The sequence below is a fragment of the Otolemur garnettii genome, unplaced genomic scaffold (assembly GCF_000181295.1).
Source record: "Otolemur garnettii isolate 467f Iridium unplaced genomic scaffold, OtoGar3 scaffold00007, whole genome shotgun sequence".
Taxonomy (NCBI): Eukaryota; Metazoa; Chordata; class Mammalia; order Primates; family Galagidae; genus Otolemur; species Otolemur garnettii.
In genome coordinates, this window is record NW_003852402.1 from 2,880,975 (window position 1) to 2,907,649 (window position 26,675).

At 51.5% G+C, this 26,675-nt stretch overlaps 1 protein-coding gene across 3 annotated transcripts in view; it reads right to left on the bottom strand.

Annotated features, from left to right (window-relative positions):
• TBC1D22A (TBC1 domain family member 22A) overlaps nucleotides 1-26,675 on the bottom strand; it is a 293,372-nt gene that overhangs the window by 255,842 nt on the left and 10,855 nt on the right. For all 3 annotated transcript variants that reach the window (XM_003783102.3, XM_023509293.1, XM_023509292.1), the window contains exons 2-4: nucleotides 22,522-22,578; nucleotides 21,267-21,604; nucleotides 15,525-15,701 (exon numbers count right to left, since the gene is read on the bottom strand). In XM_003783102.3, the coding sequence (XP_003783150.1) occupies nucleotides 15,525-15,701; nucleotides 21,267-21,604; nucleotides 22,522-22,578 (572 nt within the window). The remainder of the gene's footprint in view (nucleotides 1-15,524; nucleotides 15,702-21,266; nucleotides 21,605-22,521; nucleotides 22,579-26,675) is intronic.

Below are 26,675 nucleotides of genomic sequence, written 5' to 3' on the forward strand. Positions count from 1 at the left end.
TCACACCACGGCCAACACACACGGCCAGCAGCACCCCTCCACCTCACACCACGGCCAACACACACGGCCAGCAGCACCCCTCCACCTCACACCACAGCCAACAGCACCCCTCCATCTGACACCATGGCCTCGCTGGGCCTGCGCCAGGGAAACACACAAGTGTTCAGAGAGTGACACTCCCGGAAGTCCCTCACACGTTCATAACTGCAACCAATAAAAACCAAAAACAAAACTGGAAACAACTTAAATACCCAAATAATAGCAGAATGGCTTAAGAAACATGTTCTCTATGAGCAAATGGAAGAAATGACTGTATTTTAACAAATATCACAGAGCCATTAACAATGATGTTTTCAAAGAAAATGAGCCTCACAGGAAAAGATATTATTTAAAATAAGTAAAACAAACAGACACATAATTAGACACACTCCTCCATCCCAAATCTACATTCAAAGGAAAACACACACACAGAGAGGCCTTCCCAGAAAGAGACAAAGAGGGGCTGCTCTTCTAAGGCCCTGCACACCCAGGCTGAGGGGCTTACGGCTGGCTTTGTCTTTTTTTCCTGACCCTGGTCACAGGAGGTGGCACAGCATGGCAGGAAGACCACGGTCTCGACACTCCTAAGCCTGAGCCCCTGCCTCTGTGACGTCAAAGCCATGTGGCCAAGGCAAATTTCTTTATACCTGCGAGCCTCAGTTTCCTCATCTTCAAACAGGCTCAACACTGTATCTATTCATGCTCTGCTGTGAGCAACGACCAAGAAGTGCATGTCAGATACTTCACAGCACACCTGGCCCAGTGAGCTGCAAGAAATATTAGATGCCATCATTTTTCCTATTAACGCTCGCAGTGGTTCCTAATTTTTAAACATTGAACATTTGTAATATTAAAGAACGGCAAAGATTAACAAATCTAAATATTCCACAAGAAGATAAGACTGTGTTCCTGACACGTCAGCAGCTGGCCAAAGAGGACGAGGTGTCCTCTGACCACGGAAAGGGAGAAACCAGGATCAGCCTTCTGGCTCCTCAGCGAGGACCCTCAGGGGCCCGGGCCCCCAGGCACACAGACGCCCATGTCCAAACCAAGCCACCTTTCCAAACTCTCTGTGTTTTCAGATCTCGTCTCTTACCCTCTCCTTGCTGGAACACCCTGCCCCAGTTCTGCTAGAGATTAGCCCCATGTATAGTGCCCACATGCACAGGACACCCCCTCTGTGCCACACTGGCTCTCAGGGGCCCACCCACAGAAACCTGCAGCCGACACCCCAGCAGAATTTACTCCTTGTTCACCTGGTGCACAGAACTTGACCCTTTTGGGCTCCACAGGAATTATCTGCAGCAGATCTGTTTCTCTATAAAAGCAGAAACCTTCGGATCCCCCGTGCCTAGCTCACTGCATCTTTTAGCTGAATGACATAATCAGAAATAATTTTCACTATTAATAAAGGCATTCTTCTTCTACCCCAGGAAAATGGAGGAACCAATAAAAAGTTAAAGCAAAAGTAAGATTTCTCTCTCTCTCTCCAGAAAAGTCAGCCACACTAGCCAAAGCAAATTTATAATCGCACTGAAAACAACCATAAATTAAATGCTGCACACTAAAGATCAAAAAATGACTTTGCTGAATAGATCTCATACTTTAATATTTGGTTTAGGTAATGGTGGTAGAATTTTTAAGCATACAAGCCCCAAGTCGAGAAAAGTTTTAATGACTTCTGATAGAACCAGCCCACATAAAAGAATTCATGTCTTCCTAATTCAATATACACTTTATTGAGGAAATAACCATGAATAAAGGGAAGAAAAGAGTGTACTTTAGTGAAGGCTTTAATGGTCTGATCTAGAAGTCATTAAAGTAAAGGAACAAGCAAATGAAAGCAGTGACCTGCATACAGAAGGACCTCGGGGGCAGCCTGGGAGCTGGATGGAGGGGACGGGCGGGGCGGGGGACCATGGCCAGCAGGCAGACGCCTGGACCCCACAGGGCAGGCTGGTGACAGGAGACAGTACATGGACCAGGAGACACACCGCAGAAGGTGAGGACAAGAACGCAACTGGGAGGACGAAGTGAGGAAACAAAAAATGCTCAGCTTAAGTCAAAACAACCAAGATGAAGTTTACCATGGTCAGGAAGCACGTGCAAACTGAAAGGGAGCTCCTAAAATTTGGCAATTACGATAATAGAACAAGGATCAATAAAGTCACCCCAAAGTTTGAGTTACCTGGGGCGGCCCTGTGGCTCAAAGGAGTAGGGCACCGGCCCCATATGCCGGAGATGGCGGGTTCAAAACCAGCCCCAGCCAAAAACTGCAAAAAAAAAAAAAAAAGTTTGAGTTACCTGGCTGCATCTTTAACCAAAATCTATCCAATTCCTCAAACAATCTTGCTGAAAAGCCCCTTTCAAACCAGCCCCATTGAGCTAGAAGAAAGCCAGACAGGGCCACCAAGCACACAGGCAGCAAGCAGGGTTCCAAACAGCAGTGGGTTGCCAGGCTGGGCCTGGGGAAGAATGGCTGAGGAGGCTCTGAGGCCAAGCACCCCACAAAGGGACAATCGTGTGAGCCACAGAGCCTGCACATTTCAGATGCTGGCCTCAAATGTGGACCACTGTGATCCTCGGGATTCATGAACATTCCCAAGTCTGCTCATCGCCACAGGCCAGCCCCAAACAGCCTCGTTATACTCGTGTCTGCTGTCTCCACAACGCGTACCGAGAACCAAGTGCTGGCGCCAGGGAGGCGCAAGCCAGGGAGGCAGCAGCAGGGAGCAGAAGCAGCCACCAGCCCCAGAAATGGCATGAGGGAGTTCCAAACAGCCACAGCTCACAGCACAGCTAATTCACTTGCCGCTGGACTTCAAAGTGTCACCCACACGTTGTCACTTCCAGCCCCACAGCAGGATTACTAGATTACCACAAAGGAACAGAAGCCTGATTAACCTCCCCAATGCACAGCTCTGATCATTCCGCTTCCTACCCCAAAACCTTCCATGGCTCCCAATTACCCACAGAACAAAGCCCAAGTATCAAAGACTTTCAGACCATCTGAGCCAATTCCTTGGTCTCATTGATGAGGAAACAGAGAAAGGCTGAACTGTGAGGCTAGACCGTCTGACACTGACAGAGGCTGGAAAAAGCCCAGGATCGCATCATGTCTTGTCTGTCTCCAGCAGTCTCATCACAGCACTGTGGCTGCCTCAAAACCAGAGGTCTTAGCCTGGCAGGCCAGATCTTCCAAGCCCTGGCCTAGCTGCACATCTGGCTTTTCCTCCCCTGCCTTCTTCCAGAACTACCACTCCTGGGGTGCAGTAGGCGCTGGCTTTCAGCACAGACTCTGCTGGCTGGGTGAGCCTGCACCAGTCCTGAGCTTCTGTAAGCCTCCAGGAAGCTGTTGCTGGACCTGCTGCTGCCACCATCCTGGCTGCTCAGACCCTGCCCTCTGCAACACAGAGGCGGCCGACATAAGGAACTAGGTCCACTGCACTGATACGCACATGGGGCGCATGTCCAGTCTATGAAAATTAGGTCAATTTAAGGAGGTGGTCAGTGCAGGGAAGTGGTCAGCTATGAAGGTTCCACTACATATGTTTATATCTTAGGTTTAAAAAATGGGCTTAAAAAGATTTCTTGGCTGACTCTGGGAGGCCAAGGTGGGAGAATTGTTTGAGCTCAGGAGTTTGAGACCAGCCCAAACAGAGTGAGACACCATCTACTAAAAATAAAAAAATTACCTGAGTAATGTGGTAAGCACCTATAGTCCCAGCTACTGGGGAAGCTGAAGCAGGAGGATCGCTTAAGCCCAAACATTTGAGGTTATGGTGATCTATGAGGCCATGACACTCAACCCAGGATGACAGAGTGAGACTCTGTCTCCAAAAACAAAAAAAAAGCCAAGCAGATATCCTTGCCATACATGGTGGGTCATGCCTATAATCCTAGTACTCTGGCAGACCAAGGCAAGAAGATCACTTGAGACCAGGAGTCTGAGTTGCAGGGAGCTAGGATGATACTCACTGTACTCTAGCCAGAGTGACAGAAAGAGACTCTGCCTCCAAACAAAAATTAAATCAAGATACCCCAACTGTTATGGACTTAATTGTGTCCCCCAGATTCCTATGTTGAAGCTCTAACCCTGGCATGATTGTATTTGGAGATGCAGCTTTTAAGACAGTAATTAAGGTTAAATGAGGTCACGAGGGCTGGGCCCTGATCCAAGAGGATTAGTATCCTTATAGGCAGAGACACTAGAGGGCTCAAGCCCTATCCCTACCTCCCATCACACCCTCTTCCTGCACAAGCCCAGAAGAAAGTCCATGTAACAACAGAGCAAAAAAGTGGCATTTACAAGGCAGGACAGAGCCCTTCCCCAAAACCAAAGCAGCTGGCACTTTGCTCTTAGACTTCAAGCTCCCAGAGCTGTGAGAGGTAAACATGTGATGTATAAACCACCCACCTGTGGCATTTTGTTAAGGCAGCCCAAGCAGATTAATACATGAATCTACTTTTTAGAATATCTTATTCTAAGAAAATCTACATTCCGTTTTTAGGTATTTTAAGCAAACTTGAACTTTTTCCTTTTAAGACTACTTTGAACAGTGGGGCATTTCAAAAGAAAGCCTCCATAGTTGGTGTGAATTATCTTGTGAGCTGGCTACAGACCAAAACCAAAGCCTCACCTGGCAATGTTTCACCCCCCACCATAAACTTAGGACAAAGGAGACATGCTTCACTTCCCTACACAAAGCCCACCATTTTCTTTCTTCTTGGGAACTGACGTAAAGTTTAACTCCCAGTGTTACATCCAGTTGTGATGACACCTGGATTCATTTTCACCTTCCATCCGCTGCATCTGTATTCAACAGAATGTCTTCCTGTTTTTTCATTTTAATCATCTACAGTTTAATACCGTATCAAATTTCTAAAAGTGAATTCTTCATGTCTATTAAAACAAGCAAAGCTGTGTGCAATGCAGAGAGCCCAGGACTAAACCAGAGGGTTGCTGCCACCTGCTGGCTTCTAATCCCAACGCAGAGAGCCCGGGACTAAACCAGAGGGTTGCTGCCACCTGCTGGCTTCTAATCCCAAGCAGGTCTTGCTCCATTCTGAGCCTCAGTTTCCTCATCCACAGAATGGGGGTTCTGGGAATCCCGCCACTGTAACTGTCACATAGAATAAGTGCCACACAGATGAGATAACTTGTGGGAAGTCTTCGTACACACCGGGCATCAGCCCAGCAGTGCAGCAGACAGGTGTGAGGCCAAGCAATGGCCTCACCACACAAGCACTTCTTTGCACACATGAAGCATGACACCCACCAGGCCTCAGAAATGGCCCCGAGAGATGCAGGGCAAGAGCCAGCAGGAGCTCACAGGGTGCAGTCACCAACAGCTGCCCAGACCAGGCAGCACTCAGGTGACGGGCCACGTCGCAGAGTGCCACGCATATGCTGTGCTCCATCGTCACATGTGTTCTGACAGTGATATTTTCAACAGAACACAAAGCTTGGCTGAGCGTGTGACCAGCCAGTTGGCTCTGCAGGGCAGCACAGAGACAGAGAGAGAGGCTCACATGCTGTCCTGACAAGCCTGCAGTGGCCGCTGCATTCCAGATGCTCCCAGCTCTGCCACCTGCCCCAGGAGCATCCCAAGATGTGGGTTCCTATCACTGTGTTAGTACGGAGTCCACGATCTTCCCTCACCAGAAACCCCAATGTTCCTGACCCACTAATTTTTCATCCCCCAGACCCCTGTTGTCAAGGGTGGGTCGAGGTTGGGGCAATGCCTGGACCAGCAGGATCTCCCCCCAACCCCGGGGAGAGGTCCTTCAGGGACCACACAGGGCCCAGAGCAACAGAACCCAAAGTGGCCCCCGGAGCCTCTACCTTTCTTCCCCACTTTCTTGCTCTTCATCTTAAACACAGCCATCTTCCCTCCCTCCTACATGTAAGTTCTCCAAGCCTCCGGGAGCCAACCAGGCAGCATGGTAAGGACCTGCAGCAAAGGGACGCTCAGCCAGCTGTAATCCACTGTGTGCTTCCCTAGGACGGAAGAGAAACCAAACAGAACCATCCAGAAAACAGTCCCACAGCCAGCGAGCCTCTGTCTCCCACAACATGGAGTGGTCTGAAACAAGGACCATGGTGGGACACAAGTGGACAGCCGCTGTCCCTGGCCTCTCTCGTCAGCCTTCAATTCCCTGTGCAAAGTGTCACTCCCTGCCCAAGGCACCAGCAGCACAGAGGACACTCTGCAGGCTCTGCCGGGCACGGGCACAGCCATAGGAAGGACAGGGGAGATCATCCTGGGGGAGCAGACGGTTCGGGAACCACTGCACAGAAGGCCAAAAAGTCATTCAGGATCCAAGATAGGACCAGGGGACAGTCAGGGCACGAGCAAGGCCAACGGCTACTCCTGTTGCTCCCTTCACAGACCTTCCCCAGCAGTTAGCACTAGGGTTAAAAAAACTGGGGCTCTGGAGCCCACAACCTGGGTTCAAATCCCAGTGCTGGTACTTCCTAGCTATATATTCTTAGGCAAAATACTTAACTGTAAATAGACTGATAGTAATACCAGCCTCATGTGACGGTTGAATAGAATACTACTTAGAAGAGCCCCTGACATAGAGTAAATAGGAAATAAAGTGACCATCACCACCACTAGTACAATCCCCAGGACCATTTCAAAGCCTGGGGCCCAAAGAAATCAAATGAGCCTACTGCTGTTCTCATCTATCCTCCCACACCCACAACCAAGTCCAACTGGTCCACACTCTTCCAACCTCCCTTCCTTAAGAAATTCTCTCACTTCTAACCTTGCCAGGACTTTACCAGCTATACACGTCACCAACCCCCAGGCAGGACTTGCACTCAGAGCCGGCAGACCCTCTGTGAAACGCACTGCCCTGATGGAGTGTGCAGCCTGCCCAGGAGAAGCTGGGCTGCCCTCTTTTGCACCGTGCTGTTTACAAGCAGGCCAGCCCTTACAGGGAGGCCAACCTCCATCCCCACACCGCCAACCCAGATCCATACCCGGATCTACTCGGGTCTGGATGGCTGGACGACCACCAGTACACCCGCTCCAGGCCTGGGTGTGACTCACTGGACATGGACACTCACCACTGCCTGCTCAGGCTCCCATCACTTCTATCTTCAGGCCGTGGGTGACAATTCAAAATTATCCTCAAAGGGGATCCTCCGAAGGTCAAAGGTACGTAATCCAACTTTGCTACGTTAACATGTTTTTCTGTCCTTTCTTACTGTGTTTTGTTTCCCTCAGGTCAGCTCTGCATACCAGTTCTCATGGTCTATGGTCATTTATTATTTCAGAAGCCTTGACAAAAGTATCCAAGTAATAAAAATATTTGTACTTCCTCAATATTTTGAAATTTAAAAATGTTTAAGTCTAGGTACAGTTTTAAAGGAGAAGTCTTAAAGATCAAATTATATTTGTCTTTTTTCTCTACTAGTTTATTCTGTAGATTAGGATATTAAATAGCTAAATGAGTAATTATGAGGCTATGAAATGTATTTTCTCTACTTAAGAAACAAAAGAAGAAAAATGGATGAAGTATTAAGAATCACCAGGAACCCACCGCTCCTTGCCTTCTACAACATTCTGCGCTTACGACATGGTGCCTCTCAGGTTTTGCTTCTGTTGGAATGTCTGAGCTTGCATCCTTCCGTCCACTAGACTGAGCCTCGCACAGACTGTGGCTGGCCATCTCCTCCTATGTTGCCAGGGACAGAGCACACATGGAGGGTCCCCGGGTGCGGTGAACTTGGCTGAGCTGCCCGCTGTCAGTCGCACATTCTTTTAACCCCACATTGTTTAACGGCTGACACCTGTGCTGGTTCCCCCATTGACACATGGCACCTCTGTCAGTGGCTATCGCCTAAGCTGTTTTTGCTGTAGGTAATAGGAAACCAGACTCAGGGATTTTTAAACACAGGTTTATTTTTCTCACTAAGATGCCCAGAGGTAAGAAGCTGTTGACACCAGTTCACTGGCTCAGTGATATCAGGATCTAAGCTCCATGTCACTGGACTCTCTCCTCAGGATAAAGGGGTGCACCATCATCTTGGGGTGATGCAAAGGGCAGTGATCATGGCATGTGTCTTCAGAAAGGCAGAGTGTTGACCAGAGGTAGGTCACCAGGGCTGCAGGGGACACTGAGAAGTATGTGTCTCATATGGGCTGGGCCACTGGCACTTTGAAATTAGGGTTCTGGAAACAGAGAAGGGGGGATGGATACTGGGTAGGCAGCCAACTGTGTTTGCCATTCAAAAAGATGTGTATGTGTATATCACCTCCCAAGATTCCCGATTCCTTGAGGTAAGGTATTATCCTTCTTTCTTCTTTCCTTTTTTTTTTTTTTTCCTTTCTTTTTAAAATACAGTCTTGCATGGTTGCCCGAGGTAGAATGCAGTGGTGTCATTGTAGCTCACAGCAACCCAAGACTCCTGGACTCAAGGGATCCTCCTGCCTCAGCCTCCCAAGTAGCAGGGGGACTACAGGCACCTGCCACCACACCCAGCTAGTTTTTCTGTTTTTAAAAATCCTGGGCAGAGAGAAGAGAACTGTTTTGCCAGTGTTTCTCCTGAATTACCAAAAGAAATACAACAACAACAACAAAAAAAATGAGGTGAAATCAGGGAGAAACAGGTGAGAGGCCTCCACCAACAGAGGAGCAACCTGGGAGAGGGCCACATCACACAGCACAGGACACTGGGGGCAGGACAAGGACCCTGCTGCTGACCCACACTCTTGCTCACCATCACACCACCGCCCACACTGCGCAGACAGAGTCAGAACCAGCAAAAACACTACTCCCCTTGCAAGGAACCCACATCCAGGAAATGAGGTACAGTGACTGTGGGCAAAGGCCCCCACATAACACCACCACACTGTCACACTGAAATCCACCCTCTCATCCTGCAGCCACCTACATGCCAGTCTGGTCTAACACCCCAAGGTGGCAGCAGTGACAAGCCAGCAGACCAACCCTACCCAGAGGCCCCTGCAGGCAGCTCCCAGCCCTGAGCTGCTGGGGAAGAGCCACAGACTCTGCCTGGGCAGCTCATGAACTCATTAGCCCTCTCGTTAAAGCTGCTTTGTTTCACTTAAAAGTGAAATCACAGGAGCTAAGATGACACCAGCCTTCAAAGGCGGCCTGCCCGTGAATGCTAACAGCCGTGACAGCCATGCGGAACGGCCACTCACACTCTGCACTGAAGAATCTGCTGGCACTGGGCACTGTCCTCAGTGCCAATCTAAGGAAAGTCACTGCAACCTGGGCTGACGCAGGCTGCAGAACAAACGCTGTCTGCACCTGACTAGATACAGGACGGAGACCAGCCTCACTCACAGGCACAGGACGGAGACCGGCCTCACTCACAGGCACAGGACGGAGACCAGTCTCACTAATAGACACATGATGTAGACCAGCCTCACTGACGCACATGGGACAGAGACCAGCCTCATTGAGCACCAGCCAAAATTACAAAATGGCTAGACAGAGTGGGAAGGGCAGTCAGCCAAGAAGGGGACAGAAGGGACAAGAGCAGGGGGTGGGAATAAGAAGGGGCAGAGATAGGGAGTGAGGGGTGGGGTAGAGAGGATGGGGGGTACCAAACAGGAGGCAAAGGATGAAGAGGGGGAGAGGCACTGGGACGGAACAGAGAAGGAGAGTGGGAGACAGAATGGAGCAGGACGGGGTGGGGGAGGGGTGAGGAGAGGGGAGGCAGTGAGCGGAGGGCCAGAGGGCCAGGAGGGCAGTGAAGACGTGCATTACAACCTCAGGGCCAAGGTCCAGAAAGCAGAGTTGTGTCACATGACCACGGCTGTGCCAGAGTGTTGCCTCTGCCCTGGGGTCTCTGCATTTGGCAGCTCAAAGTGGCCAGCAGAGTCTCTTTCCTCACAGACACCTTTCCCTGATGAGATTTGAGAACCAGACTGAGTTGGCTGGAGATTTCATTTTTGTCCCTTGTGTTATCTTCTGAGATCGCCCTGGCCTTTGAGGACACATGGTGAACACGTGCTGCCACGTGTGTAAGCGCCCTCCCTCCACGCGAGCACACCTGTGATTACCATGTGCACGGGCAGCAAGGGCAGTGCTGGGCACTAGTCACAGCTCTCCCTGGCCGGCTGTGTCCAGCACATCCATCCACACCAGCCCTCCATTCCTGGACCTGAAGCCAAGCCCTCCAGTGAGCCTGTGAGAGAGAACCGAGCCCCTTCCTCAGGCCTCTGAGGAGCATGAGCTGCCCACTGCCCACACCGGCCAGGAAGCCCAGGAAGGCCCATCCCCAGCGGCTCTGCCTGGGACTCGGCATTCACAGATTCTCATGCGCATCATCCTCAGCTGGGAACCAGCTACGCAGCCAGACAGGTGGTGCCTGGGAGCTGAGGGTGGTAACATAACGTGGAAGGCCCTGTGTCCCAATCTGGGTAAGACCCCAAATGGCAGTAACTTTGCGATTACTTGGATATACTGCTTCCTGTTTCATAAGGACATGACCCTGTCCCCCTTGTAAAATAACACAGTGTCCTCCTTCTGTGTCCATCAGCTGTTACGCTATCCCTGCAGCCTCTCCACTCTGAACTATGGGGGTCGTCTTCCTGCTCCTTCCCAGTCCATCCAGCTTCATGTCCAGCCCCCAGACCCACCCCACCCACCCGACAGCACCCACAGAACTGACCACCTCCCCCACCCAGCCCCAGCCCAAGCCCTCGTCTCCCTCCCTCCCCTGCCCCTTTTTCCCTCTTCACTCCCAAGTGGCTGCCCAAGGAATTGGCCTAGTGCAAGGCCACTGGCAACAGCCTGCTCAGGAGCCTTCAGCTGTTCTTCCTGCCATAGGACGGTGAGCACTTTCCACAGCCCATGCCAAGCTTCACTCCCCTCCACACCTCCACTACCAGCGCAGACCCTGGCTGCCTGCTCCCATCTGCCCACTCCTCATCCTCCCACTTCCATCCTCGAGCACGTGAGGCTCCAGCCCAGCCCAGGACCCTGCCCTCTGGCCTCTCCCTAGAATGCTCTTTCCCACTGCATGTCTGCCTCCGTGCAGACCTCACCCTAAAAGTGCCCGATTCCGAAGGGTCTTTGCCGACCACGTGGCCGCCACACCACATGTTCCCCACAGTACTGAGGGGATGTGTCTGTTGGCCACCTCCCCACCAGAACGGCAGCTCCTGGAGGGCAGGACCCTGCAACGTTTCCCCAGTGTCTAGAACCACAGCAGGTGCACACAGACACTGGGTGGATGACCTTTACACAAATTACCTCCGACCTGCACAAAACCTGCGAGAAGGGCCTGAGCTTCCCTTCACAGTTGATGAGACAGAGAACTGAGTCACCAGACAAGAGTTGGTCACCCAGTGAGGGCACAGCCAGCATCTAGACTTTTGGTTATGCCCTCTTCCCCTGCCACCGCCACTCAAAACAGCCTTCCCCCCGCCACCTCCATCTGCTCAAGAATGCTCTCAATCTTGAAGCCCAGATTGGATGCTCACTCCAGAGAGCTGGAACATGACTGTGTGCCTGACCCCACTTCACGAAGGAAAGGGGCTTTTGTTCTACAGCTTGAAAGCTCTTGAGTCCTGGAGCTGAGCATCGCACACACGCAGCATGCCATCGGAGGCCCCACTGCCTCGCAGCAGGCACTCGGCACTCCTCAGAAAACTGCTGCCAAACCTACCGCACTCGCCAGACACACGTGATAAACATGAGTGTCATTTTCTCAGGCTTCAAGGCAGCAATCTTTGTGTGAGTAAATATTGAGCCAGTGCTAAGAGTAGAATGAGCTGTTAAGTTCTATTTGCTACTTTCCTCCCCAGGCTCATGACGGAGCACAAGCTAAATAAAGAAAAACAAGCCCCCACCAGACACAACGCTATTCAGCAGGTGGGGTCATTCTGTGGGCCCCTCTCACATCAGCAACTTGCTTCTCCAACACCGGCAAATATCTGCCACTTAGGCCTTTTATGTAATGTGAAAACAGTATATTCTGCCATCTCTGGAAGCTATCTTAACGGCCTTATAAAAACAGAAAATTTACTGGCTATGTTTTCTCTTGCCACTAAATACAAATCCAGTAATCATTTAACATTGAAACCTCTGGTTTTAGCTCTTCTGTTTTACATTTGATATTTAAATGAATTCTGAAGAAAGAAAAAAAAACCATAATCCCATCAACCTAACAAAGGAATCTGATTTTTACATCCTAAGCTTTCAATCTACCCACACACACTCATATTTTCCCACAAGCTTAGAAAACTTCACTTTTAAGTATGATTTTAATTTCTAAAAGTTGCTTCAGACTTGGTGCCCATAGCACAGTGGTTATGGTACCAGCCACATATACCAAGGCTGGCAGGTTCGAATCCGGCCCAAGCCAGCTAAACAACAATGACACCTCCAACAAAAAATAGTTGGGCCTTGTGGTGGGCACCTGTAGTCCCAGCTACTTGGGAGGCTGAGGCAAGAAAATCACTTAAGCCCAAGAGTTTGAGGTTACTATGAGCTGTGACACCATGGCACTCTACCCAGGGCAACATAGTGACACTGCCTCAAAAAAAAAAAAAAAAAAAAAAAGGGACAGAGCCTGGGGCTCAAAGGAGTAGGGTGCTGACCCCATGTACCGGAGGTGGCAGGTTCAAACCCAGCCAAAAACTGCAAAAAAAAGTTGCTTTAATTACAAAATCCACAAGATCCTAGCTGGGTGCTCAGGCCCTCAACAGGACTCCCCTCAGGCAAGCCTTCTACCAGCTTTCCCCTTGCCACCTGCTGGAAACCACAGGACACTACCAGGAAAACAGATCTATAAACCACCCTGATTTGTCACCAACAACAAAAGTGGCCACACAGGTCATACTATAAGTATCAAGACAGAGGATAAACAGGTCAATACGAATGAACACAGTCGTAACAACCAGACATCTTGAGTGTTCATGACATGCTCAGCACCCGCCTAGGTATTTCATGTGCCCCATCTATCCAACCTGCAAAACCAGCACTGCTTTCACTATGCCCAGCACATGAACAAGAACACAGCTGCTTTCACTGTGCCTGTCACACAAATAAGAACACAGGCACAGGCTCATTACCACACCGCTCAAGGTCACAGAACAAGTCATCAGTAGAGCCAGTTCTCCACACAGGCAGCCCAGCTCCAGAACCTGCTCTCGTGGGCAGAAAGTGCCCTCATGTCTCTACACCAGGCTGGCATTATCCAGAGTCAGCAGAGCAGATGCACTGGCATGACTGGGCAGGACTAGAAAGGGAACAGCTAAGATGCACGTTGACCCCACTGGCCGATACGTTTGACACAATCCACCGTTGCTCCTGTCCTAGTGGGCGAGACGTCCACCCACCCAGGGCTCAAGCCAAACCATGCAAGCTGTCTGCTCTCTGCCCTTACTCCCACCTATGCCCAGGGGGGCTCTGTGAACATAATCATTGCAGGACAAGGTTCTGATGCCTGTAGAAAAGTTCTCAAGTTATTTGTAATAACAGAAAATTACGACAAGCCCATATGCCCACTAACAGGGAGCCAGAGAAGGAAGTCATGGGGCATAGACAGAATGGCTCACTGCAGAGCCCTGTAAAGACTAAGGCAACTGTCTGTGTACTGCTGAGGGAAAGTACATAGTGCAACCCACAAAGGTGAGGTGCAGCACAGCGTCACCCCTCCTGTGCAGAGAGAAATACAACTACAAATACAGAGACTCCAAAGTATCTCTCCACAAGTTACTTCTTGATTACCAAAGGAAAAAGCTTAACATTTCAGTGGAAAGAAGGTGCAGACCCCAGCTTAAACCAAGGGCTTGGAGTCGGCCTCACTAGCATTGGAACAAACCCACAGCTGTGCTACCTGCTAAACGGGCAAGAACACAAGTCTCTGAAGGGATCCCTGCCCAGAGTCACTGACACAAATCTCTCCACAAGACATCAGACAAACGCAAAACAAGGGGCTTCCACAAAATAACTGGCCTGTGAGCTTCAAAAATGTCAAGAAAAACAAAAAAACAAAACAAAAAAAAAAACCCCAGAGAAGGGCAGAGTTAGTTCTATGGGTTAATGGCGATTCCAGACGCATGACAAGGGAGTGGAGCGGAGTACACACTGTAGGTTATAGTAATGGTAGCTACTAAAGAGTATCGCATCAGGGTTAAACTTCCTGATTCTGACAGCTGCACTCTGACGGTATGGAGGGAGGTCTCTGCTTTCAGGAAACACACAGTGAGGCTCTCAGGAGCACAGGGACATGGCATCTCCAACCGACTCAAACGGTTTGGGGAAAACACACAATCAGATGGTGACCAGGGCAAATGTCAACAATTGGTGAATCTGGGTGAAGAGCATATGAGAGTTGCTTGTACCATCCTTGCAACTTTTCTGTAAGTTTAAAATTACCTCAAAATAAAATGTTTAGAGCAGGATGTGCATAGGCCCCTCTGGAAGGAGCACCCTGACACAGTGAAAAGGCTAGGCCTGTGTACACTGGGATGGGGAGAGGGACTGTCTTCACCATAGACCCTGCTGTGCCTTGTAATGTTGTACAGGTTCAAGTGCTACTGATTCAAAAATAAATAAAATGATTAAAAAGAAACAACCCACACTGAGTACACTCAGAACTAGGTCCTGCTAGCTGTGAGAGCTGCCCTGCACGGGGCCCTGCTGCAACAAGCAGCACCTGCCATGACCTCTGCCCCCTGCTTCCACCCTAAACCCACCCCCACCCCCAGCCTCTGCACAAAGCCCAGCTCCTCTGCATAAAGTCCACCACCCCACCATCCGCACCTATCCACAGGCCCCACTCGCCCCCTCCTGGCTGAGCCAGGCTTTGCACCTCCAACCTTCAGCCTGTGGAGCACCACTCTGGCACTAACTGTTTACACATCTGTCCTCCAAACACTCATGATCTTGTGGCTAGGGCCACATCCTGATCCTCCTGAGCGCTCCAACATCTAGTAAACACCAAGAGCGGAGTGTCGCTCAACAAAGGAAAAGTATAAACAAAAGGACGTGGATCTGACTGGGAATTCCATTCAAAGGACCTGAAAGCCAGTGCACCCCGGCATGTCCACCCGGGCACCGTGTGCCTGGAAGAGCCTGTCAGGGAGGAATCTCACTGGCCCTGTGCAGCGCCCAACGCCTGTGCCCTCCCACTAGCCCCAGCACCATGGCAGGAAAGCGCCGTCAGCAGGGGCAGATGCTGTCTCCAGCTCTGCATCCCCATGAGCCACGTGTCCAGGACGCTGTGAAGAACAAGGACATGCACACAGCGGCCTCAAAGTGCTCACTGAGGGCAGCTTCAAGACAGACTTTCTAGAAAGCCCATTATCAGGCTACTTTGGAAATGTGTTGACCAAACATGTCCAAAGGAACTACCAGCAAAAATTACCACTGTCCTAGTGACTTACAGAGAACACAAACGCATGACCTGCTTCCTGGGTAAACCCACACAGAGGCCCCAGACACCACAGAACAGGCTCTGCACCCTCTCACCTGTGAGGACTTACCGAGGTCTGTGTTGGGGCCGGCAAGCAGCTGCTGGAACTTGTCAAGCCGGGAGGCTTCTCTTATACTCAGTGCTGAGCTGCTGAGGGTGCTGGGGTCGGACATCCCGCCCAGTGCGACAGTGGCCGAGTGCGGCAGAGACTGGGACCTTTGCAGAGGGACAGCATCACTGGCACCTTCTGCAGGGGTGAGACAAGAGAGGCGAGGGTGAGGGCGCCTCTCGACCACACTGACCCCATGTTCTTCCCACATTAAGACGGCCTCACACCTCCCATGTCACTGTGTCTCCCCCTCCCCACTCCCCCGGCCGGTCAATGTTGTCGGGTCACAACCCTCCCTTACCACCATCACTGAGCAACTGGGACCCAGTGCCTGTGAAATTCACTGCTCCCCTGGCAGAGAATTATTCCTCAATGAAATGGACAAACCCTACTCAGAAGAAAGACAATGACAGCAGAAAACTCCGGGGACTCAGGGTGTGTCAGCAGTCAGGCTCACTGGCTCTTACGACATCAGGGCCTGCCCAGGGACCATGACCCAGAGGTTTTGACAAGGGGTTATCCAGGCCTGAGCCTGGAGGGCAAGTTACTGCAGGGAAGGGATGAAGCCTACCGAGGCTCTGAGGACCAGAGCCAGGACACGCCAGGGACCAGGACCCGAGAGACCACCCACTTCCTGTCTCCAGAGCACCCCTGAACCCTCCACCCACCAGATTCTCCTGGGCCTCACCACAGTCCTGGGAGGGGGTCAGGCAGAGACTATCATCCCGAGAAAACAAAGGAAGCCAGGCAGGGGAGGGATGGCGCTTCCCCAGACCTGACAGCAGGCAGTGACCGAGGGGCCATCTGAGTGCAAGCCCGACCAGATCTCACCTGGCATACCACCTGCTCCTGCACAGAAAGGCCTTGGAGACAAGACTGAGACCCGCATTATGCCCAGCAACCCAGGGTGGGGACAGCAAAGGTAAGACGCATAGGCCCTCAGCCCACTGGACACAGAGCTGCCAGGGCCAACAAGGAAGAGACTCTCCAAGGCTCGGCGTCCTTAGGTCCAAATCCTATTCAGTGACCTCATCTATCGTAAAGTGAAGAGAAAACTCCAGGAAACAGCAAAACCGAACGCTACAGAGTGAACACACGATGGACATCCACTGCTGGCAGCTACAGCTAAGCCAGGTAAGAGCTTCACTCCCTAGGTCCCTCATGCCACAGACCGGCCACATCTCCCTCCACTGCACAGAAACCCCTAGGCTACCCAGGAGCCAAGCAACCGGAACCCATGGCCTCTGGCACCATCTGGCCCAATCAAATTTCCAGAAGAGTCTGCTAAAGTGGGGCACAGACTTCAGGGCACTGCTCCAGTCTCCCTCCCCTGATGACTCGTGCTTATCCCCACGATCCAGAGAATCCTCCCGACCAGCCTCAACTCAGGGAAGGCTTGAGAACCAGCACCTGAGTGAGGGAGGACCTTGGCTGGAGATGCTCAGAGCTCCTTTCGCTCTGTCAGAGTCTATCATTTCAGTTGCGCTTCCGATTCTATTTAAGAAAAAAAAAGTCCAGGTGCACAGCTCACATCTGTAATCCCAGCACTCTGGGGGGCCCAGGCAGAAAGATCCCTTAAGATCAGGAGTTTGGGATCAGCCTGGACCACTTAGCAAGACCTCATCTCTACAAAAATGTAAAATGTTATCCTGGCTCGGTGCCTGCAGCTCAAGTGTGGCTAGGGTGCCAGCATGTACACTGGAGCTCACAGGTTTGAACCCAGCCCGGAGCTGCCAAACAACAATGACAACTACAACCAAAAAATAGCCAGGCATTGTGGCAGACACCTGTAGTCTCAGCTACTTGGGAAGCTGAGGCAGGAAGATCGCTTGAACCCAGGAATCAAAAGTCACAGTGAGCTATGACAACACCATTGCACTCCAGCCTCAGCAACAGTGACACCCTCTCAATTAAAAAAACTTTTTTTCTTTTTTTTTTTAGACAGAGTCTCACTATGTCACCCTCAGTGGAATGCTGTCACAGCACAGCTCACAGCAACCTCAAACTCTTGGGCTTAAATGATTCTCTTACCTCAGCCTCCCAAGTAGCTGGGACTACAGGCACCTGCCACAACACCCAGCTATTTTTTTGTTGTGGTTGTTGCAGTTGTCATTGTTTAGCAGGCCCAGGCTGGGTTCGAACCTGCCAGCCCCGGTGCATGTAGCCGGCACCCTAACCACTGAGCACAGGTGCTGAGCCGATTAAAAAAACTTTTAAAAAAGAAAGAAAGAAAAAAGATTCAGCAGAAAGACCAGCTACACATTATGTCTCGGGACTAAAGGTACACAACTTTATTTACTAGGATCTTTACAGATGACTGGTGTACTCCCATCAAGACACCTAAGGACCTGCCCACTTCCGGCTCCTACTCCAAGAAGTGACAGGTGGACTTTAGAACATAAAGGGACAGAGATGTTCCCTGAGGAAACAGCAAGATTGACCGCCAGGTCTCTGTGTTACCCTGGACAGGAAGGACATCAACATCCTACCCCCAGGGATGTAACCGTCACCAGCTCCATCATGGTCACCTACGGGGATAGCCTCACCCAGCCCAGTGCCCACCGTGCAGGCCTTGCAGAGCCTTCCAGCTGGAGACAGGGTTTGCTGCGAACCCAAGGGTCACTAAATAACCACAGTTCATCCAACCTCAGGTGTCAAGATAACAGATTTCTGAGGCATTCTCAGGGCAGCAAGAGGTAAGAACAAGCACAGGGGCAGCAGGCGCAACCACCCACCCCCAACCACACCACCACTCAACCATCAGCCCAACTGTCCCTCCTGGGCTGAAGGCCAAGGCTGACAACAGCAGACAGTGGACTCTCAAGGTTGACAATTAGCTCTGCAAAGCTGCGCACTATGAGGGGCAAGGCTTAGGCAGGAAGTGGACACAACACTGGGGACTGCCCTGGGGAGAGGGCACATCCATGCAGCAGGGCCAGGCGGGCCGTGAGAAAGCACACCCCAGCTGCCTACACTGGGAACAGCCGCTCACCTGAGCATAAAGCACCAAGGAACTCACAGGTCAGTCACCTGGGTAGCAAAGCCCTCATCCCTGAGCAGGAACCAGCAGGGTACTGAGGGGCGGGGAACACGGAAAAGCCACATGGTCACCTAGCCCTCAGGAAAACTGCCCTTACTTCAACAGCATTTATGCAACTACAGAACACCACGGAGAAATTAAGACAACTGGGCTTGGCCTCATGTTCAAGGAATTTGCAAAACATGTCCCTGAGGCCCGCAGATGTGGCCCACCCCGTCGGGAGACGGATCAGATCCCAGACCCCGGAGGCTCTGCAACTTCTTCCTTAACAAACCAAAATGGATGCTTCTGGAGCCTGTCCACTCAATCCTCTGTCTCCCCACCAGGCAGGCCTTTCCGGTGCCACGACCTGAGGCCCCTGAGAACAAAAACGGGACGTGCCCATATCCATGCCACTGCCTAGCAAACAGTCTGACGATGGACAGGCAGCCACGGCCAAGGGACCTGGGTCACCCCATGTCTCCCTCCACGCTGCACACTCCTGCCACCCAGTCTCCAACCTCTTCAGTGCACTGAAGCAGCAGCATGGTGGACTCCAGACCAGGGCTTTTCAGCCGTGGCCCATGGACATCTGAGGCTAGATCAGTCTCTGCTGGGGGTGTGGGCTGCCCTGGGCCCTGTGGGATATCACCCACTACCTGCAAGTGACACAATGCCCTGCCCCAGCTGCAACCAGCAAAACTGCCCCAAGAAACCACCCTGCACCCCCTGGGAGCCGGATCACACCACAGAACGCCCTGCTCTGCCCAGGCAGGCCTGTGGCCAACAGCAGGAAGGCTGGAGTCAGCCGCCCAGGTGTGACCCTTCTACCGGTCAGCAGGCAGCTCTGGGCCATACCTCCCTGTGGGTAGGAATGACAAGCCTGAAGCCCTAGTGCTGTGGTGAAGTGTGACAAGCTCATTGTCAAAAGGCTTGCTCCAGTTTGTCACCCAGCACATGACCAGTAAATGCCACCACTGTCACTACACTCAGGTGCTCACGAGCCATGCCTAAAAGGCAAACACGGCAAAGATGGCCGACTCCAAAAAGGCGCTGGCCTGTCTCCCAGCCACAGCTGCTTGGGGCATCCTCGGTTTTGCTCTTAAAGGATGCATTTTCCCGGGGTGACATCCCACGGATCCTCCACCCTGGCTGTACGCTGCCTGAGCTTGCCTCCTGGTCAAGAACCCCCAACCACACACCACATGGTCCTGACCAGATGGGCCCCTGCCTCTGGGGGTGCTGAGGACACCACCAGCAATGGCTTATAGAGCTTCAACAGCAGCAACCCTCGGGAGTGGACAAACTCAGGGCTCCTGCCAACCCTGAGCCTGCCACATGCAAGAGCACACTGCCCAGGACTGGGTGTGCGGGAGGTGGTCGGCGTGCACTTGAGTCAGTCACCAGCACTGCCAAGCCTCCTGCAAAAGCCATAACCAGGTTTCCTTTTATAAGTTCAAAAACTTTAAACTGTATTAGACGCCAAAATGAAAACTGGTCAAATGAAATAACTGAGAGCATCCTCACCTAACAAGAACTGTAACATCTTAGAAGTTAACTGATTCCCAGGAAGTGTTTCTAAGAACCGTAACTAGGGGGCCAAAGCAAAATAACGAACAGAAGCCTCCAGCAATCATCCCTTCCTTCAAACACCCAACTCAACACCCCCACACATGGAAGCACCTGCAGAAGAAACAAACACTGCACAGAGGTGTAAAGCCAAGTTCTGCACCTACCGTCAGGGTGACCTTAAGCTACGGCAACGATGGTCTTCTCATAGGCAAACATGGAGAAACCCCCAAGCCTCCTGGGGCCACGGAGAGGGGAACTGATCAGGCCATTGGCTGCACCGTAGCCTGCCCTACTCTCACTCTCCGGACTCACTGTGTGGTGCTCAGGCGAGGACAGCCTGACCAGGTGACACCCACTGCCCAGCCCACTCTCATGACCACCCACAGTCCAACCCCACTCCCGCTTCTACCTTGACCTGTGGCACTTAAGACCTTCCAGCACACTCTGTGCCTTCTTGTTGGTCGTGTGTAGTTCTGCATCTGCCTCCTTTTCCAAAACAGACTTTCCATAGGGCAAGGACTTACACCTGGTTTGTCCATGGAGCACCCCAAGCCCTGAAAACTGTGCCTGGCATGGCAGATACTCATCACAGATGTCACACACCTCCAACACTTAGAGCAAAAGTCACACAGGAAGCCTCAGGGGTGGCTGCTGAGCAGCTCACAGTGGGACCCAGCCCTACAGGGTCGTAATAGGAACAGGGCAATTCCAAAGTCAGACTCCCACTCCCTGGAACTCTGAACCCATGTGCTCCATACCTGGCAGAGACCCAGCTATCCTTGACTGGGAATGTCACCCCCGGAGCTACCCGCTGCACAAAGCTGGTGTGCCAAGGGGGAGGCAGGGTCCCCTGTATTGTCCATGGCCAGCACTGCATTTGGAGGGCACCCTCGTCTGGGATAAGAGAAGCACTGAGGTGCCCACAGGAGGAGGGGACAGCTGCTACTCCTGCCAGGAGCCCTGGGGCCAGCTGCAGGACAGCCTCACAGCTCCCTGGTCAGGAGCCCCGTATCAAAGCGGGATAGGCCTTTCTGAACCCTTCTCAGGGAGGGGGCACGGGCACTGCCCGGCCTTGCCAGAGCTCACAGCATCTCTCTGTTCCTCCAGCCTACCTGCAGGGTGGGATGTGTGGCTCTCACTGATGGACTTCACCAGCCGCAGGTCACCCGCGGCTGCAGGCAGCTCTGCCTCAGGCTGCAGCCTCAGCTCCGGCCGCGGAGCCTCCTGCACAGCAGGCTGGCCCTGCCGCTGGCTGTGGTTGCGCAGCACGCGATGGGCCGTCTCCATGACCACCTCGGTGTTGAGGCTCTCTGCTGCCATAGCCAGGAGCTCGTCATCATCCTCCCCAGCGTCCCAGGCGTCACTGGTATTGCTCTCAAACTCCTGGAAGGTGCTGACCTTCTTGGCCCTCACCGGCGTGGTCGGCATCTTGGGCGTGGCCTTGAGCAAGCTGCAAGGCAAAGGAGCTTCACTTACCCACCCTCGGCAGCGTTGGGCTTTCTGACTCAAACTGGCCGGAAAACAATCCCCGGACACAAGGTCTAGCCGACGGTGATGTGAGAACGTGAAGGCAGCTGGAGGAGACAGCTGACACCAGAGCAGGCAGCACTCGGAGGACCCGCCAGGAGAGGAGCCACCAGGGAGAGTCACGCTGGGCAGCCCGGGCCACCCAACAGGACCAACCTAGGAAGAGGCACTGCCTGCTCCCCACGTCCCCAGCCGGGGCCTGCACATGCCCTCACATTCCCAGCACCCTGCAAAGCTTCCACAGCAGCAGCTGAGGGGTCAGCAGGAGCGACCGTACAGAAGACACAGCCCTTTGTACGTGGATTTGGAGAAAGCATCATTTCCATGAGATCCCCCCAAAGTATGACGACGTACTACTCCGTCAGCTGCCACAGATCCCCCAGCTCACAGCAAGAAACCTGTCAAACTGGCATGGTCCTGCGGGGGGGGGGGCACCCCAGCATGAGGCTGAGTCACACACCTGTTGCTCCCTCCTGCTTTGTGGAGGGATGGGACAGAAGGCAGAGCAGGACTAGTAGCCAGGCTGAGAGGAGGGGAGCTGGGAGCCACCAGGAATGGCCCCTGAACCAACCTGTCCCTGGCTAAGGGGTGTCAGCTCCTAGCTCTCCTGGGTGATTCCACCACCTTCCCCTACATTGGGCTGTGGCCCCCACACCTACCATCCCCACCAGAGGATGAGCCATGCAGGGCGGCCAGTGTCTCCACAGAGCGACTGCATGACTGGCATTTGCTGCACCCCCGGGAATGCCAGGGAGCTGGCATGAATCAGGAAGATGGTGGCTGCCACCACCCTGCTAGCATCAGGGCTGAGAAGCCAAGTAGGGTTCGGACTTCACTTACGTGCCATGTAACAGTGGGTCAAAGGGGGGGTGCTGGGCTCCATACACGTGCTGGATGCTGATGAGAGACAAAAGAAAAACAGATGAGTGTTTCCTCACCCAGGCTGGCTCAGGACAGCAGCTCTGTCAGCTGCCACAGATCCGCTGTGGCCAGTGTAGGCTGCCGAGACCCTATCCAGGGATGAACGGCAGAGGCCCTCAGCCACACACAGCAGGGCGTTTGGCCCCTTCCTGAGAACGGGTGCCCCTAAGCACCTGACACTCGGCACCCACCACAGTGCCCAGGGCTTCTGGGAGCAGTGAGTGACGTCAGCTCTGCTCACAGATTGTACTTCACAGACTAGAACCCTGTGATGAAACGCCCACCCAGGAGTGCTTACCTGGTATCACTGTGTCTGAAAATCGATCAAATGCAGAATTACAAAAGAGAAATGTAATTTTTTTAAAGATGTAATAGTTTTATCATAAAAGCCTTACATTTACCCTGGTAAATCTGTCATCCCCCAATACATTTATGTGGCTGAAGCCGCAGGCCTACTGCCCACTATTTACATGTCATTTTCACAATGTCTCTGCTGAATCCCGTCCTCCCAAGATAGCCAAAACTCATCAATTCTTCATAGGCAAACCACCTGTGTTTATTGAGCAGAAAATGCTCCAACAAAGTTCAGGCTCAGACTAAAGGAATCTCATTTTATCAAAATTGCATTTTTATTTAGTCTTGTACAGCTAAAAAGGAAAACTTCAGCTAAAGGTACTTTAAAAGAATAAGTAGCCACTAACCCAATATACCTCATTTCAGATAATGAAATCTTTCTTTAAAAAAGTGTATTAGCCAATAAACTTGTTATAAATTATACTACTTTAAAACACAGTAGTAATCCACTGTGACTCCTTAAGAAATGCAGATACACATGACAATTCCACTTCTTGATATATAACCTAGAAAAACCCTTGCACAAGTATACAGGGAGATGGGGTCAGCAATGTCAGTAACACTACAATAAAAGGACAAACATTTGGGGTGGTGCCTATGGCTTAGTGAGTAGGGCGCCAGCCCCATATACCAGGGGTGGCGGGTTTGAACCCAGCCCCAGCCAAAACTGCAAAAAAAAAAAAAAAGACAAATATTTGGATAAATACAGATGCCTGTTACTGATGGAATAACACATAAACAAATTCTAATGTGTACATATACTGGCATCTAACCCCAGCAGACATGTGAACCAGAGCCAGCAGAATCCATGTAGATAAATTTCATGAAATGGAACGCACGGTGAACAGCACGGGGCCACAGATGGGATAGCCGGAAGTCACAAGAAGGAATGAAGCACCAGCACATAATGCAGCACAGAGCACCCAGAAACAGATGCCAAAAGGGACATGTCATTGGACCTCAACAGCACAAAATGTTCAGAGCGGACAAATCCAGAGACGGGCTGCAGGCAAGTGCCTGCCTGGGCTGGGGCGGGGGTAGGGACCCCCTCCTACTGGGCATGGGTTTCTCTTCCTGGTGATGATGTCTGCTTGATCTGTGAATACACTTTAAACACACAGAACTTCCAGTGGGATGTAAACGGTATCTCTATACAGATGGGAGGGAGGGCAGGTAAGGTCCCCTCCTGGACTCAGCAAGGTCCACACCCACACAAGGGGAGGCTGGATGTGCTGACCAACAACTACTAACTCTGAAGTAGGTCTAAGCCCATCCTCCCACTCTGACAGCAGCAGTAAGGCTGTCACCACAGAACAAGCTGCAGCATGCTTCACCTGAGAATGACAGAAACCATATCATCCCCCAAACCAAGAAACTAGAAATTTAAGAAGGACTAATTTGTTACCAGCAGGCGGCACAGGGGCCATTGGTTGTGTTTTCAGGGTCCAGTCTGTATACGTCCTGATGACCATCAGCCACACAGCCAGGAAGGACTCTCAGATCAAAGAACCAAAGAGACAGCACAACAAAGGGTCACAGGCGCCAAACTGTGACATGGCAGAGGCCAACAGCCACATGCAACTGGAATGATCTGGACAAAGGACAAGATATCACAGGACACAGGAAGGGCAGGCAGAGAGATGCCCCAGGGAACTGTGCCCTCAAGAGGACACTCAACTGACAGGACCTCCCATGCCCTTCTCTATGGCAGACCCCAATGATGGACACCTTGTCAGCATAAGGCACAGCAGATTCCATTAAGATGCATGACTGGGGAGGGTAAACTCAGGTATGACATAAGACTGGGAGGGATGCCTCCAGGGAGATGAGGTCACAGCATGAGAAGAGGCAGCAGCCCCTGCTCCATTAGGGAACATGCCCAGGAGAAAGAATGGGGCTCTGAGGTCAGCGCCATCTCTTTGCCCGGAGCTGTCTACCACACAGATCAGAATCAAACACTTTCTGAGAACAAGCTACAGGGTGGGCTCACACTCAGCGCTGGGTTATGTCTCTTCATTCAGGTCATCCACGCCCATGTCAGGCCCAATGCTAGGGCTGGAAAGATGGCAGGGAACGAGTGACAGTCCCCATCCTCAGGTAGATTCCACAATGTGAGATACTTCATGAGGATTTAGGCAACATCAAGGCTAGAAGGTGGCACAAAGTCACAGTGTCAGAAGCCCAGAAGTGAGCAGTGACAGAGTCCAAAGCTGCAAAGCCATGGGGTTTGACAAGAAGCTGCCGTCGCTGCAGATCCTGGAGCGCTTCCTCCAGGCGTGAAGTTGGTGCTGCCTCTGAAGCAAAAGTGACAGTACCAGACCAGAACAGACATGTTTTTATTTTTTTAATTAAAGGATGAATAGCAGTACATAAAAACAGCAACAGGAGAAATAGTGAAGAGCGAGAGAAAATAAAAGTGTGGAAAAGAAATAAATCCAGTTGCAGTGTTCTAAGCATCATAAAATAAATGCAAAATTATATTGCCACATTTACGATTAAATGCCTCTCTGTATTTCAGAGACATGAAGTGCAGGAGCAGATCGCCCAGAGGACGTCAGCTCACAGCATGTCAACTCCTCCTCTCCAAGCACAGTCAATGCCCAATGCCCCTTCAGGTTCCATAGTAGTTTTCTGAAATAAGAACTAAATTAGCAATTGAATTTGCCATTAGGCTCATTCTGAAACGTAGTGATGCCTCCCAGATTATAAAATACAGTCACAAGAAGTAAGTTTTCCAAGGAAATTAACTTTAGAGGGCTTTGGAGAAAAACGTATGAAAAACTCTTCTGAGAAGAATAAACAGTTCTACCGTGCCTGCCCCGCACAGCATAATCTGAAACTCCTGTCTGCCCGGACCAGACAAGTGCAGAAGGATGTGGCCTCAGAAGCCCAAACCAAGAAGGCCTCCCAGGACCCACACCACTCTGCCTGGCAGTCAGATGTACCCTCTCCTGCCAGGCTTAGTGTCACCACTGTGCCATGAGTTCCCTGCAACAGGGACTAGATTCTGCCTCTCATCACACTTCTCAAGGCCCCCTGAGCACTGAGAACCCAGCAAGGACTGAGCCTAATGGAGCTGCTTCACAGATATCTCTTAAAATGGGTCTTGGAAATAGCATTTTCATGACATATTTTTTCCTCATCACAAAAGCAATGTGTTTATTATACATATCTTGGAAAATTTAAAGAAGGCTAGGTACAGTGGATCTCACCTATTTTCCAGTGCTCTGGGAAGTGGAGGCAAGAGGACAGCTTGAGGCCAGGAGTTTGAGACCAGCCTGGTCAACACAGTGAGAACCCTTTTCTACAAAAAAACTTTTTCTTTCTTTGAGACAGTCATTCTCTATTGCCCCAGGTAGAGCGCAGTGGCATCACCACAGTTCACTTCAACCTCAAACTCCTGGGCTCAAGCAATCCTCCTACCTCAGCCTTCCAAGTAGTCGGGACACCAGGCACATGCCACAGTGCTCCATTAATGTTTCTATTTTTAGTAGAGACAGGGTCTGGGTCTTGCTTAGACTGGTCTCACACTCCTGAGTTCAGAGTGCCAGGATTCCAGGTATAAATACTTTTTGAAAAATTAGCCACTGGGCGGCGCCTGTGGCTCAGTGAGTAGGATGCCCGCCCCATATACTGAGGGTGGCGGGATCAAACCAGGCCTCGGCCAAACTGCAACAACAAAAAAAAAAATTAGCCACTGCCTGTAATCCTAGCACTTT